The 13,876-nt window shown below is 37.4% G+C and overlaps 1 protein-coding gene across 3 annotated transcripts in view; it reads right to left on the bottom strand.

The window, feature by feature from the left end:
• The window catches only part of LOC127653619 ((E3-independent) E2 ubiquitin-conjugating enzyme-like), a 104,836-nt gene that overhangs the window by 11,721 nt on the left and 79,239 nt on the right, over nucleotides 1-13,876 (bottom strand). For all 3 annotated transcript variants that reach the window (XM_052140354.1, XM_052140356.1, XM_052140355.1), the window contains 3 exons: nucleotides 10,258-10,731; nucleotides 3,000-3,136; nucleotides 2,566-2,769 (listed from right to left, as the gene is read on the bottom strand). In XM_052140354.1, coding sequence (XP_051996314.1) covers nucleotides 2,566-2,769; nucleotides 3,000-3,136; nucleotides 10,258-10,731 — 815 coding nt within the window. The remainder of the gene's footprint in view (nucleotides 1-2,565; nucleotides 2,770-2,999; nucleotides 3,137-10,257; nucleotides 10,732-13,876) is intronic.

Raw genomic sequence — 13,876 nt, 5'->3', positions numbered from 1 at the left:
GAGAGGGGCACGCAGGCTACACCCGGTGTCAAAGCCACTGGTCCCGCCATGGGATTTGTCGGTAGTACTGAAGCAGCTCTCAAAAGCTCCGTTTGAACCCATTGATAGCATTCTCTTAAAGCTGCTCGCTTTGAAGACTGCTTTGTTACTGGCTCTTACAACGGCAAAGAGGGTCAGTGAACTACAGGCTTTATCAGTTCATCCCTCATGTATGATGTTCGCCCCTGATGGTCAAAGAGCTCTTTTCAGGACTAATCCGGCGTTCGTGCCCAAAGTACTGGATCACACGGATACAGTAAGAGCGGTTGACTTGCCAGCTTTTCATCCACCTCATTTTTCTTCACCAGAGGAGGAGAGGTTACACTGTTTATGTCCGGTTCGTACGCTGTACATGTATGTACAGAGAACCCGCACATTGCGGAAAAGTAACCAGCTGTTTGTATCATGGGCTGACTCTTTTAAGGGAAAGCCTATATCACGGCAACGTCTTTCCCATTGGATGGTAGAGGCTATTGTGTTATGCTATAACAGCATGAACATGGAGCCCCCAGTAGGTCTGCTGAGCGCATTCTACAAGGGGAATGTCTACATCCTGGGCTCTATTTAAGGGTATATCGATTCAAGAAATTTGCTGCGGCAGCCAGCTGGTCCTCTCCGCACACATTTATACGTTTTTATAGATTGGATGTTACAGAGCCATCTCTGGCGCACTCAGTTCTGGGAGTAAGTAGCCAGAGGGTGTGAGTTGGTTCGTTTTTGGTAAGTGCATATTTTATCTCCTTTTGTTTTCAGTCTGCTTCGTCAGCATATCGGCAATACGGGAGTGGTCTATATCCCATAGTGAGATACCGAACGAATGTTAGAAAGAGAACGATAAGGTTACTGACGTAACCCAGGTTCTCTGATAACATGAAGTGAGGTATCTCACAAACATTGCCCTCCTTGCCTCGTAGCACGGAGAAGAGATATGCGGAGAATGACGAAACGGCAGGTGACTGCAGTTTATATACAGGGAGGTGACTCCCTGATCGCTGCAGCGATTGGTCTGCCAGGGTTGGCAGACGTGGTGTAATAGGTGCTTCCGCGATCGGTCACGCCCAGAGGCGTTCCCATAGTGAGATACCTCACTTCATGTTATCAGAGAACCTGGGTTACGTCAGTAACCTTATCGTTCTCAACTGGTCTATTCGGACTGGGTCGCGGACAGCAGGGAAAGAGCAATGCCATGGTTCTCCCATTGATGATATTTCGGCGGCCGCTCAAGTTGAGCTGGATCAAGCCCTCAACATGGTTTAATGTGGCCCGTGGCTCATTTATCGTAAAAGCGTTTTTATTTTTCATTGGATATTTCAGCAAACTTGCATTGGGACCTAACGCATCTCCACAAGCGTTTAACATGCTTGGGGTTGCCAGATAAGAGACAAAACACCCCAGTTTGAGATTTATACTTGCACAAATTGGAAATATTCCACCTAATGTTATACTTATTTTGTGCAATCTGGTAACAGTGACTCATTTAGCATGTAAACGGGTAAGTAAACTCGCCCGCTTTGCGACAAACATTAAAAGTTCTATAAATTAATTGTTTTATTATTATTATTAAAACTGAATAATAAATTAAAAAGTAGAGATGGGAAAATAAATTTATAATCTCCACCCTTTATTCAGTTTTTTAATGCCTGATAGAAAAGCATCTATCTTTGTAGAGCAATATAATATTTTAGACAATTGCAGAATAGTCCCATTAGTCACAGATACACTTCAGAAAACTGAGTACACAACTATTTCTTGGCTTAAAAGATACAGAAACCAAATCAATGCAGAACATTGTATCTCAAAAGCAATACAATGTGGCCCCCCATGCACTACTTAAAGCCCGATTTTTACCAAAATAGTTAAAAATATTAATAATTACACACATCACCTTTACAAATTTGTTTCAGGATTTTACATGAGTAAAAGAAACTTATATTTTGACAAAATGTTATAGTTTCATATGAAATTATCTAAAAGGTAGAATCTATTAGACCTCATTTTATATCAACAGTGGCAGATGTAGTTAAAGTTTCAAGATGTGTTTCAGCTAGTATTTATTTTTCATAAATACATAAATTTATTATCATTATTACTATTATTTAAGACGAGCACACTGACCTAACCATGGCAATGTTTCCTTCTATGTAATATGTGTATAAATATGTGGATAATGTTAATGTTTAATCTATGGCAGGTCGACACTTGATTTCCAATGTAAAATCTGTCCTGAAGCAAAACCTATCTATTTATTTATTTTCAAAAGGGAGACTTTTTTACACATATGTACCAAGAGTGGACGCCGCATAATTCTTAAAAGTGTAACATATACTTCAATAAAATAAATGGTTTCAAGTTTCAATTATAATAAAGTGTCTGCTCAAAAATAAATAAATAAATAAAATAACCCTTCTGTTTTCATTGATAATAGTAATTGTGTAATACCGTATACCGTGATATTTTCTGAGACAGTTATCATACCGTGAAAATCTCATACCGTTGCAACCCTAGTCCAAGAGTAGGTAAGCTTACCTTTCCAATCCAGGTGCCGAGCAGACTAACACAGACCTTCCCGTTATCATAGAGGTTTGGGTTAAGTCGCCCACTGCACTGAGATATGTAATGGAAAAGAGGAGGAACAGCAGGGTAGATATTAGGGAGCTGGATATCAAAGAGGAAAAGTCCATCCTCGTAGGGCGTGCGATTAGGGCCCTTAATGAGAGCTGAGAAAAGGTCCTAAAGTGAAAAAAAAAAAAAAAAAAAAAACAGGATAGGTTAAAACAAAGAATAAGATCTTACTCTCTAACAAATAGTTTTTTGTGGAATTTTCAGAATTTAATTATATACATTCTAAAATAAACATTCTTTAGAAACTTTCATAGTAAGGTGGGGAAAGCATATATCAAGGACACAAAGAGCAGTAGAAACTGCTATTCATAGTGAGTGTGCCAAGGTTTTTGCTTTACCATTCTGTCCTCAAATGTCTTCACCATAATGCCGTCAGGCAGAGAGGTGGCCAGCAGGGCCATTTCTTTCCTTATAGTGCTGAAGAACTTCTTTGCCTCTGCTGGCTGGAATTCCATTTTTTTAAATGAGTGTGTGTCTATGAAGAGCAGGAGGGAACATCTTAAGAGAACTCCTGAATTTAGGCACTGTGCGTATGTATAGTTTAATCTGCAGAATTTCTTAACTGATCAAATTATTGCAAATACAATTAAATGAAAACAAAATGACCTGATTTTTTTGATCTTGTAGATTTCTTGAGAAATATAAAGTAAGTTTTCATTGAAATTGCACTCAGTTATGATAATAATAATAATAATAATAATAATAATAATAATAATAATAAAAAGTTTTACCCCTAAAGAAATAAACATTAAAATCAAGGTTGATTACATGAGATGAATAATCTAAATATATCAGTATCCTAATAAATGTGGTTTTATTTTCCATGGAGCTGTGCTGCCTCATGGGGACCCCTCATGACCTACTAGTAGATTAGTGTCACTGAATGGCTGGATGTCTGAGTGGTGTCTGGAGAATAACATAGGATTTATAGACAATTGGAAGAGTTTTTGGGGTAGATCTGACCTGCCAAAGAGACTGACTCCATCCCTCCATGCCACTCTCTTCTCTAGTAATTTGGCTCATAGTCTTAATAATGAAAGTATTTGACTAACTGGGGAACAGGTCAGGAAGCAGACAAACTGATTAATATGAACGTCTGCTAGCTGCCTTAAGACGTCACACAGGCCACATAAACTACAACACCTAGATATCACATAGAGACTGTGTCTGTTCCCTAAACTACCAAACACAACTTTCAATAAATCATTTAGAAAAAATTTGATTAAGGTAAAACTTGAAAAAACAAAAATGTAAGATAAACATCATATGAAGGTAGGGCTACTAAACATTAGACCTCTTTCTACCAAATCACTAACTGTAAATGAAATTATTACAGATCATAATTTGGATGCACTCTATTTGACCGAAAACTGGCTTAAACCTGATGAAAATATTAGTTTAAATTAATCTACTACCCCAGGTTACGGTTATAAACATGAACCTCGTCTGAAGGGTTAAGGAGAAGGTGCTACTACAATTTACAGTGAAGTTTTTGGTGTTACTCAGATGACAAGATATAAGTTTGTCTTTTGAACTAATAATGCTTAATGCGACACCGTCAGATATAAATAAAAAAAATGCTGCCGTCTTATGCCCTTGTTACTTTATATAGATCACCCGGAGATTATTCTGATTTCCTTGGTGAATTTATTAATTTTTTATCAGATCTTGTATTTACTGTAGATAGAGTTTTAATTGTTTGTGACTTCATCATTCACATAGATAATGAAAATGACACACTGGGATAAGCATTTATCGATATTCTCAACTCTCTTGGAGTCAGACAAAATGTGACAGGACCAACTCATCGCCATAATCATACACTAGATTTAATTCTGTCATCTGGATTTGATGTCGATACTTTAGAAATTCTTACGCAGAGTGATGACATCTCAGATCATTACCTTGTATGTTGCGATCAGCTAATGTTACTCAATCTACACCACGCTATCATTCACGTAGTACTATTCTTTCGACCACTAAAGTTAGCTTCACTAATAATCTTCCAGATAATCTTATTCACTCAATAAACCCCAAAGTCTAGAAGAAGTTGATGATAGTGAATTGATAGTGACTTAATTGATAGTGTTGCCCCCCTTCGATTAAAGAAAATTTAAGAAAAAAGCCCTGCAACCATGGTACAATGATCACACCCATGCTCCCAAGAGAGCAGCTCGGAAAATGGAGCCCAAGTGTAAGAATACAAAATTAGAGTTATTTCGCAGTGCATGGAAGGATAGTGTCTGTAGCTACAGCACTAAAAGCTGCCAGGTCAGCATATTTTAGCAAACTCATAGAAAATAACCACAACAATCCTAGGTGTTTATTCAGTACTGTGGCTACATTGGTTAGGAATAAAGCCTCAACTGAACCAGATATTCCATTGCAGCACAAGAGTAATGACATCATCAATTTTTTTACTGATAAAATTGAAATAATCAGAAATAAACTTTATTGCAACAAATTATGCAATCATCTGTCACAGTACGTCAGAAAACAGTGTCTCATAATTTTCCTCATGTGCAACTTCAATTCTTCGCTGTCATAGGTCATGAAGAGCTCACAAAACACATCGAAACATCAAGAGACACAACATGCATGTTAGAATCAATACTAACTGAGCTCTTAAAAGAGGTATTTCCTGTAATATCAGAACCTCTTCTTAACATTATAAACTTTAAAATGGCAGTTATCAAACCGTTTATTAAGAAGCCATAACATGATCCTTCCTGGATGACTGGCTAATTATAGACCGATTTATGTCGAAAATACGTTGAAAAGGTAGTGTCCTCCCAACTATGTTAATTTCTACACAGACTGCATTCATCAGAGTTGCAAATGACTTCATCTTATCATCTGATCACGGCTGCATTTCACTTCTAGTGCTTTTAGATCTTGGTACTGCCTTCGACATGATAGATCATGAAATTCTCTTGAATAGGCTAGAGAATTATGCTACCATTTGTGGACTTGCTTTAGCATGGTTTAGCAGACTGCTACCACTTTGTCTATGTAATTAAGGAATTGCCAAATATACCAAATAAAATAAAGTATGGAGTGCCACAGGGATCAGTTTTAGGGCCTCTGCTTTTCATCTGGTATATGCTTCTCCTGGGAGATATTCTCAGGAATCGTGGAATAATTTTCCACTGTTATACCCAACTTTATATTTCTTCAAAACCTGACGAAATTTCACAATTCTCAATGAAATCAAAGTTTATTAATGAAATCAAAGATTTGGTGGCCAGAAATTTCCTTCTACTCAATTCTGACAAAACAGAGGTACTAATTATTAGACCAAAAACCTCTAAAAACAAGCTGCTAAAATATAATGTGACTCTCGATGGATGTACCGTTACATCGTCTTCAACAGCGAAGAACTTAGGTGTGCACCCTGAAGACGGTATTTTTGCCAAAATATGTAGGTTTGCAGCCCTTTTTTCCCACCACTGTTTTTAACTATTGTAACAGCCATTGACAATAAAGGACATTACTATATTTTTGATTTGGAAGTGTGTCTTGATTTTCCTTTTTCTTTTTGGATTATTATTTCCTCATTCAAGAGCACCTTCACATAGTTTTTGACGAACTTTGGAACATACCGGATTTTGCTTTTTTGAAACGTATGCGTTATACTTGATACCAATATGTCCCTTGAAAATCTAATTTCCAGTATTTGTAGAACAGCATTCTTCCACCTAAGAAATATTCTTAAATTATAACACATGCTCTGTTGCGGATGACGAAAAACGAATTCATGCGTTCATGACCTCAAGACTAGATTATTGTAATGCATTACTGGGAGGATGTCCAGCAAGATCAATAAATAAACTTCAATTGGTTCAAAATGCAGCAGCCAGAGTGCTGACTTGAACCAAGGTATATGATCATATTAGCCCCATTTTATCATCGTTACATTGGCTACCTGTTAAATTTCGTATTCATTTTTATATTTCGTTTCCTACGTACAAAGGTTTGAATCGTCTAACTCCGCAGTACTTAAGCGACCTATATGCTACCATGCTATATTCTGTCACGTTCATTATGATTGCAAAATTCTGGCCTGTTAATAGTTCCTAGAATATCTTTAAATTCTTTTCATTTTTGGCTCCTAATGGAATAGTCTCTCTAAACACAGTTCGAGGTGCAGACATACTCACTCAGTCACATCTTTCCTGCCCCCCCCCCAGTTTGGTGAGGAACAGGGTAAATGGCATACCCAAAATAAAAGGTTTACTACTCATGAGTTCCTCTTGAGTAGTAAACTTGACACAAAATCAAGGTATCTTTAGAAAGCTAACTCTTGCGATCTTACAATGAAATCTTCAAAATTACTAAAGTGCAAACACAAAAGAAAAACAATTATTATTTCACACTTTTTAAGAAATAAATACACAATGCTGTGATATAGGTACCTAAAAACACAACAGGGTAAAACCAAGCTATGTTTCAAGTTTAAGGTGATACTAGCAAAAGTTAGCTTTCTGTAAGCCTTTATCGAAGTGCTTGTCTGGTTGCCTTTCTGAAAAGGCCAGCATTGTCAAGGAAACTCGTGTCAGCAGGTATCATTTGTCACAGTGAGCGTGCACATTTTAATCTTCCAATGAGAAGTGCCCTACTTATGAAATATGATAATTTACGTGAACTATCAACACCCAGATATTGCTGTATTCATAATTTCATTGGTTACATGTCCTCATAAATTACAACCCTCTAGAGTGCTATTGGTAAATTTTTTTAGCCGAACAAATTTGCCTATGCATGAACAGACATCATCAGAAACGGCTGTTCTCATGCGTAATTTTCTAAAACTATAAAGCCAGTTTTATTCAGAAAACATCAGGAGTGCGATACTTCTGTTCCAGACTACTAAACGCATTTACTGTATACAGTTTGCTTTATCGAAGGGTACATCAGAGACAAATAAAAAGGATGACGACATCGTGTTCACCGGATTTCATTACGTAAACAATGGAAGTTCTATTTATACAAGTTTGCAAGTGTTTGGGCAAAGATTTACTTTGGATATCGTGTAATGGACTATTGCAGTCAAAACAGATGGATGGCATCATTGTTGGATCAAACTCTACATTGCCATAACAGAAACAAGGTAAGGACTTCCTGCTTTGTTGTTTAGTTGTCTATTGTGCACTCTTTACACAAATAAGATATAATTGGCTGAAAGTCATATAGATTGATCAATGCTTTCATTGGAAGGAATCTGCAGACTTAGATATTTTAAATGGTGTATTGGTTGACCAGGTTACTTGTACAGCAATACTGTACACATGTGCTGAATGTAAACAATTGAAAACACAAGGCCGTCCATTGCCTTTGCGAATAAACAAGTTAAGTCTAGATGAAAGACTCATCTATTTAGCCAGGAATACACCTAATTTATCCTTCAACTCAAAATTAGGCTGCTTTAGTTAGGTCTGCCGGAACTAGAAACATTGATCATGATCTATAACTCTGCAATAAATTGAATGGCATCTTTGCTAATATTATTCTATTAGCATCCCTGTCTCAACCACTGGATTCCTATCCTGAGGTCACCAGAACCGGCTGGATTCAGTTCCATTCCTGCTTCGTGTTGGACTTCACTGCAGCGGGTCTCTGAGTGATGACTAAATGCAGCCGGTGGCAGACAAACATCACTTCAGTCTATTATGATGGACTTCAGAGGATGAACTGATGCCTTATGATATGGAATACAGCAAATGCCATTGCCTGAACCTTGGACTTAAGATAGACCTCACCGAACTTTCCGGCCAGTTGAACTGCAATGGACCACACTTATCTCTGCCTACATCATCTCGGTCTAATGATGGCCTACACTCTTATAATGGAATACATAGACTATCAATTAATTGCTAACAAAACTGTTCAACAGCCAACTAATCTATGTGAACTTCTGCTGTTATTCCAGGATGAACTTCAAAGACGTTTGTCATTAATCTTACACTTATAACAAAATCTTTGTTTAAACACTGACAATTAACACTTACTTAGTTCAATCATTTTAAATCATGGCTTGCACTATACATAATTAAGTAGTATTGTCATTATATTCATGATGTTAACCAGAGGGACACTCTAACTAGCCCCACAGTGAGCCTGGTTTCTCCCAAGGTTATTTTTCTCCATTAACCAACATCTTATGAAGTTTTGTATTCCTTGCCACAGTCACCTTTCGCTTGCTCACTGGGTTTCTAAACACAATTATTATTTAATTACTTATTTTTAAACACAATTCACAATCGTATTTTATCAAACTACACAATCATGACTAAGAAATTATAGATATTACAGTTTCATTTTCTGTTAATGTATGATTTTCTGTAAAGCTGCTTTGAAACTGCGTGTTGTGAAATGCGCTATAAAAATAAAAATTACTCGACTTGACCCACTGAATTCTACTCACTTCAGACTCACAGAATTAACAATTTGACAGTGAATATCACATTTCTACAATGGTATCAGTAACCATAAACTATTGCTTTTGCATGTGCTGTATCTAAGCCACTAGGTCAGTACAAGTCTACGACGACTGGCATGTCAGCCAGTGCAATACAAACAAAACATTTCCAAATTAGCTCCTAAACTATGGAACAGCCTTTCTAGCATTGTTTGGAACTCAGACCCACTATGTTGAGTTTAAGTCTAGACTAAAGACTCACCTCTTCAGACAGGCATACACCTAATTGATCCCTCAACCCTGCATTGGTCAGGTCTGCCAGAACCTGAAACACTTATAATTCTGCATTAAAGTGAATGGCATCTAAGCCAATATTATTCTATTGGTTTACCAGCCTCATTACCAGAGCCTTCTAGATCCAGCTCTGGTCCAGCCTGATATCCCACTCCCACCACTATGTGTTGCTGAACGATGATTATTAACTGCAGCATGTGTCAATCAGACAGAAAGGGGTGCTTCAACGATCACTGTCTGCATCCCTTCAGACTACTACAATGGAATTTACAGAGGACGAACTGCTGCCAACTCCAACTGTAAAATAAAGGATTCTTCACTGACCACTTCCAGCACTTCCGGACTGTGAGGCACACCTCACTAGCCTCTGCCTGCACAATCCTGGTCATAGGATGGACTGCACTATCTTAAACTGCAAAAATTAGACAATAACCTAATGTCAACTAAAGTCTTCATCCGACAAATAAAAAAGGACACTGTTACAGTTAACTTAAAGTTCACTTAATATCCTTTAGTTTTAAACACTACCCACCAACATCTACTCATTTTACAAAAATAATACATATTTTGTATTACCCCCTATATAACTAATATTGACATTATTAGTTATATCGGGGGGTAATACAAAATATGTATTTCCCCCAGCAGAGCCTGGTTTCTGCCAAAGATTTTATGGAGTTTTGGGTCTAAAGACAAATAATTTTTAAAGCATGATTCTCAATCACGTTTTTCATTTAAACTGTTCAATTAGGAATTTAGAACAATACAGACATTACAGCATCATTTTCTGTTATGGTAAAATTTTCTGTAAAGTTGCTTTGAAACAACACGTGTTGTGAAAAGCAATATACAATTAACATTACTGAACATTGCATTGTCTGTACCTGGTGCCCATTCTAAAACGGAAAACACTTCCCCTTTAGCACTGGTGAAGGTGACACCTGGTTTGCCTCCACTCTGCTGACACAAAACTGGCGTGTCAGTAGTCCACTCAGAATGCACAGGTGTCTGGGGTTCAGCTGGCACTGACACTGTTGCCCTTTCCTCCATTACAGCCTCCATCTTTTCTTCCTCCACAATGGCCACATTATCCAGAGTCTTCTTCAGGTTTTCCTGAAGTTTTTTAATGTCATCCAGGAAGCGTTTTTCCTTAGTGGGTTTGGCATCAGCAGGCGTTGTGGCAGCGGTTACAGCTGTAGGTTCAGCAGTAGGAGATGTGGGTGATCCAGTCCAAAGCTGCTCAACAGTCATGTTCTTCAAACTCTCCAAAATCTTTAAGGCCTCTTTGAGTTCACGGAAACCCCGCGGTGGAGTCTCTTTGCTGGGCTTCTCTTCAGATGCATTGACTCCACCTCCACCTGAGAGAGGGAAAATAATTAGCTGTGTGTAAAAACAGCACCTGACTATTTAACATTAAAACTGACAATCAATATCTAAAGCAACTGCTACAATGGATCACATACATGCATCTGTTGCAGGGGTGTCTGGCCGTGGAGGGCTGGAGGGCCCCTGATATTATCATGAAAAAGTTACATGCATAGAAATAACATGCTATGGGTAGGAATAAAACATTGCAAGACCCCAGTGTCCATCCTTAAAATAGGGTTTTCATGTCATCTGCCTTTTCTCTTATGGACCCCCATCCTCACCCCAAATGAAATTGAAAGTGGCATGGTTCTCTAGTTCAGCCAGCCACGGTGCAAATTGTGAACACAACATGTAGAGAAAGAGCAAATTGCAGCAGGCAATTTATTCGTTTCTTACAGAAAAAAAGTCAGCCATGTGTGTCAACAATGCTAACAACTATGGAGTGGTGGTGGCGTAGTGGGCTAAAGCACATAACTGTTAATCAGAAGATCACTGGTTCGATCCCCACGGCCACCACCATTGTGTCCTTGAGCAAGGCACTTAACTCCAGGTTCCTCCGGGGGGATTGTCCCTGTAATAAGTGCAGTAAGTCGCTTTGGATAAAAGCGTCTGCAAAATGCATAAATTAATTTACTTAGGTAAATATTTTAGCTTTCCATTGAAACAGGGGGCCAAAATTAACACTAGACACTAGCCAAAATGACATAAAAATTGCGAGTAAATAAAAGGAAATATTCTTCAGCTGGCTGGTAAAATTATTAGCAACTACATGATTCCATGATTTAAATTGAACTGTGAGACTAATAATCCGATGCTTGGTAAATAAAATGACATGCGCAATTCAAATCAAACTGTCTGTTAAAGGAACCATCTGCTGCGACTCGCGTATCTGTATACATCTATTACAATTGGAAGTTTATCTATTATGAAATTACAAAGAGATTTTATCACCAGAAATACATGAGATCCACGTGGGATTTTACTTCTAGCCACTGAGAGAATATGCGAGCTTAATTTTAAGTCACTAACAGGCAAAATTTATTTCAGAGGTACACGACTCTAACATTCAGTAGAAGACACTTAAAATTACTTTAAAGAGGATAACAACTAGCTCAAAGGATCACAAATCTCACCCATGGTAATTAAAAATAAACCCTTGTCATAACATAAAATTACAATTTTATTAACATTAAACAGAACTTGAAACATAACTTTAACCCCCAATCACTATTCCCTATAAGTTGCCAGCATCAACGGCCAAGCACTCCTTATATTGCTTCCGTGCAGATGGAAAAATCAACTGCGCAGAAGACTCAAGTGTGTGGGAAAACCTACAGATTTCCATGAATCAAAGCTAAATGCATGGTCAGTATTTCAACTGGAGTCCATATGAATGTTATTTTTTTCCAGAATTGAGCTGAAGCTTTAAGTTAAATTTTGTGTGTAAAAAATTCTAATTATTGAGTCACAAAAAAAATCAGTATAGTTCTTTCCATATTCAATTAAGAATCCAAATTTGGAAAAATAGAATACAACTTATTTCATAAATCATTTCCAAAACCAATATAAACACACACGTATATACACGTACATATATACATATGTACATACACGTACATACACACACGTATACACGTACATACACACACGTATACACATATATACACATATATGTATATATATATATATATATATATATATATATATATATATATATATATACACACACACGTATACACATTTATAAGTATATACATATATACACGTACATATACACGTATATATACACATACATATACACGTATAATATATATACATATACACACACATATACATACATATACACACACACATATTCACAACAGTTAGTTCCGGTCCTCAAATCTGACTGGACGAGAGACGTTCCATGAGCACTGATGGTCTGACAGCATCAGCACTTGGATGCTTCACTGTGTGCGTATCAATCCGCTTGTGTTCGTGCCATTCTAAACTAAGGTGTAAGATCAGTGCATATCTGTTAGGAGTTACTGTCTTTATTTTTGAAATTACACGTTAACCAGCAGGTGTTGGCAAAAGATAATTTTTGTGTGTAATATGAGCCATTTCGTGACGTGAAGTGAATCCGTTAGGGTTAGTCATTGTTTAATATTACCACTACATTACTTAAGCTAGGACATTGTTTTAAACAGCTTAAAATGAACAATTTCAGGATTAAGGCTCAATCGCAGCTGAGAGACTCAACGGACTGTTTGATTACAGAAATCAAGGTGCTTACAGAGTTTCCACATTGGATGCATGGCTACCACGAAATAGGCAGAAAAACCCCCGCTTGTATGCTATTTTTCCACTGAGAAAGCTGACCTTCAGAACGCTGACAGTATCTTTGCTTGGGAGTGGATACAGGTGATCGCACACGCTCCGTCTCTCTCTCTCTCTCTCTCTCTCTCTCTCCATCACACACACACACACGCACCCACGCATGCACGCACGCGCACACACACACACCCATCAATCCATCCTTCTTTATCCAATAACTTGTTAGAAAATGCACACACCCATCAATCCATCCTTCTTTATCCAATAACTTGTTAGAAACAGCACAAGGCATGATACTATTTCTGAAGTGAACTTTTTGAATTATTAACGGAGGCTTGGACGCATCATTTGTTTTGAACCAGCAAGGGCAGATTCTGATACGTAGCATAATAAAGTAGTTCCATGTACAAATGCGTTTTTATGACCTTACTCGGTTTTCCCAATTTTTTTTTTTATTTACTTGTTCATTGAAATGTTGTATATAAAGCAATATCACACTTGCAATCATGCTATATGGCCCTACATCAGCACTGCTGTAATTACCTATGGCACTCAGAATAGGTAATTACATATATATATATATATAATAAAACTTGTTTTTCATGCTCAAGTTAAAAAATAGGAAATTGGAAAAACAGCCACGAGACACTGTGCATTTTTATATGATTTTCTATCTAAAAATAAATTAAAACAGGTGAATTCGCACATGTGGGTGGTCCTTACATTTTATCTAATGTAAGGACTTTTTACTTAAACTTTTTCTAATCAGTCAACCTGCACCATCATCAAGACCCTGATACACAATAACAGTTCACTGCA

This window comes from Xyrauchen texanus, chromosome 13 (assembly GCF_025860055.1).
Source record: "Xyrauchen texanus isolate HMW12.3.18 chromosome 13, RBS_HiC_50CHRs, whole genome shotgun sequence".
Classification (NCBI taxonomy): domain Eukaryota; kingdom Metazoa; phylum Chordata; class Actinopteri; order Cypriniformes; family Catostomidae; genus Xyrauchen; species Xyrauchen texanus.
The sequence above is the reverse complement of the archived record's forward strand: the minus strand, read 5'-3'. Positions and strand labels throughout refer to the sequence as shown.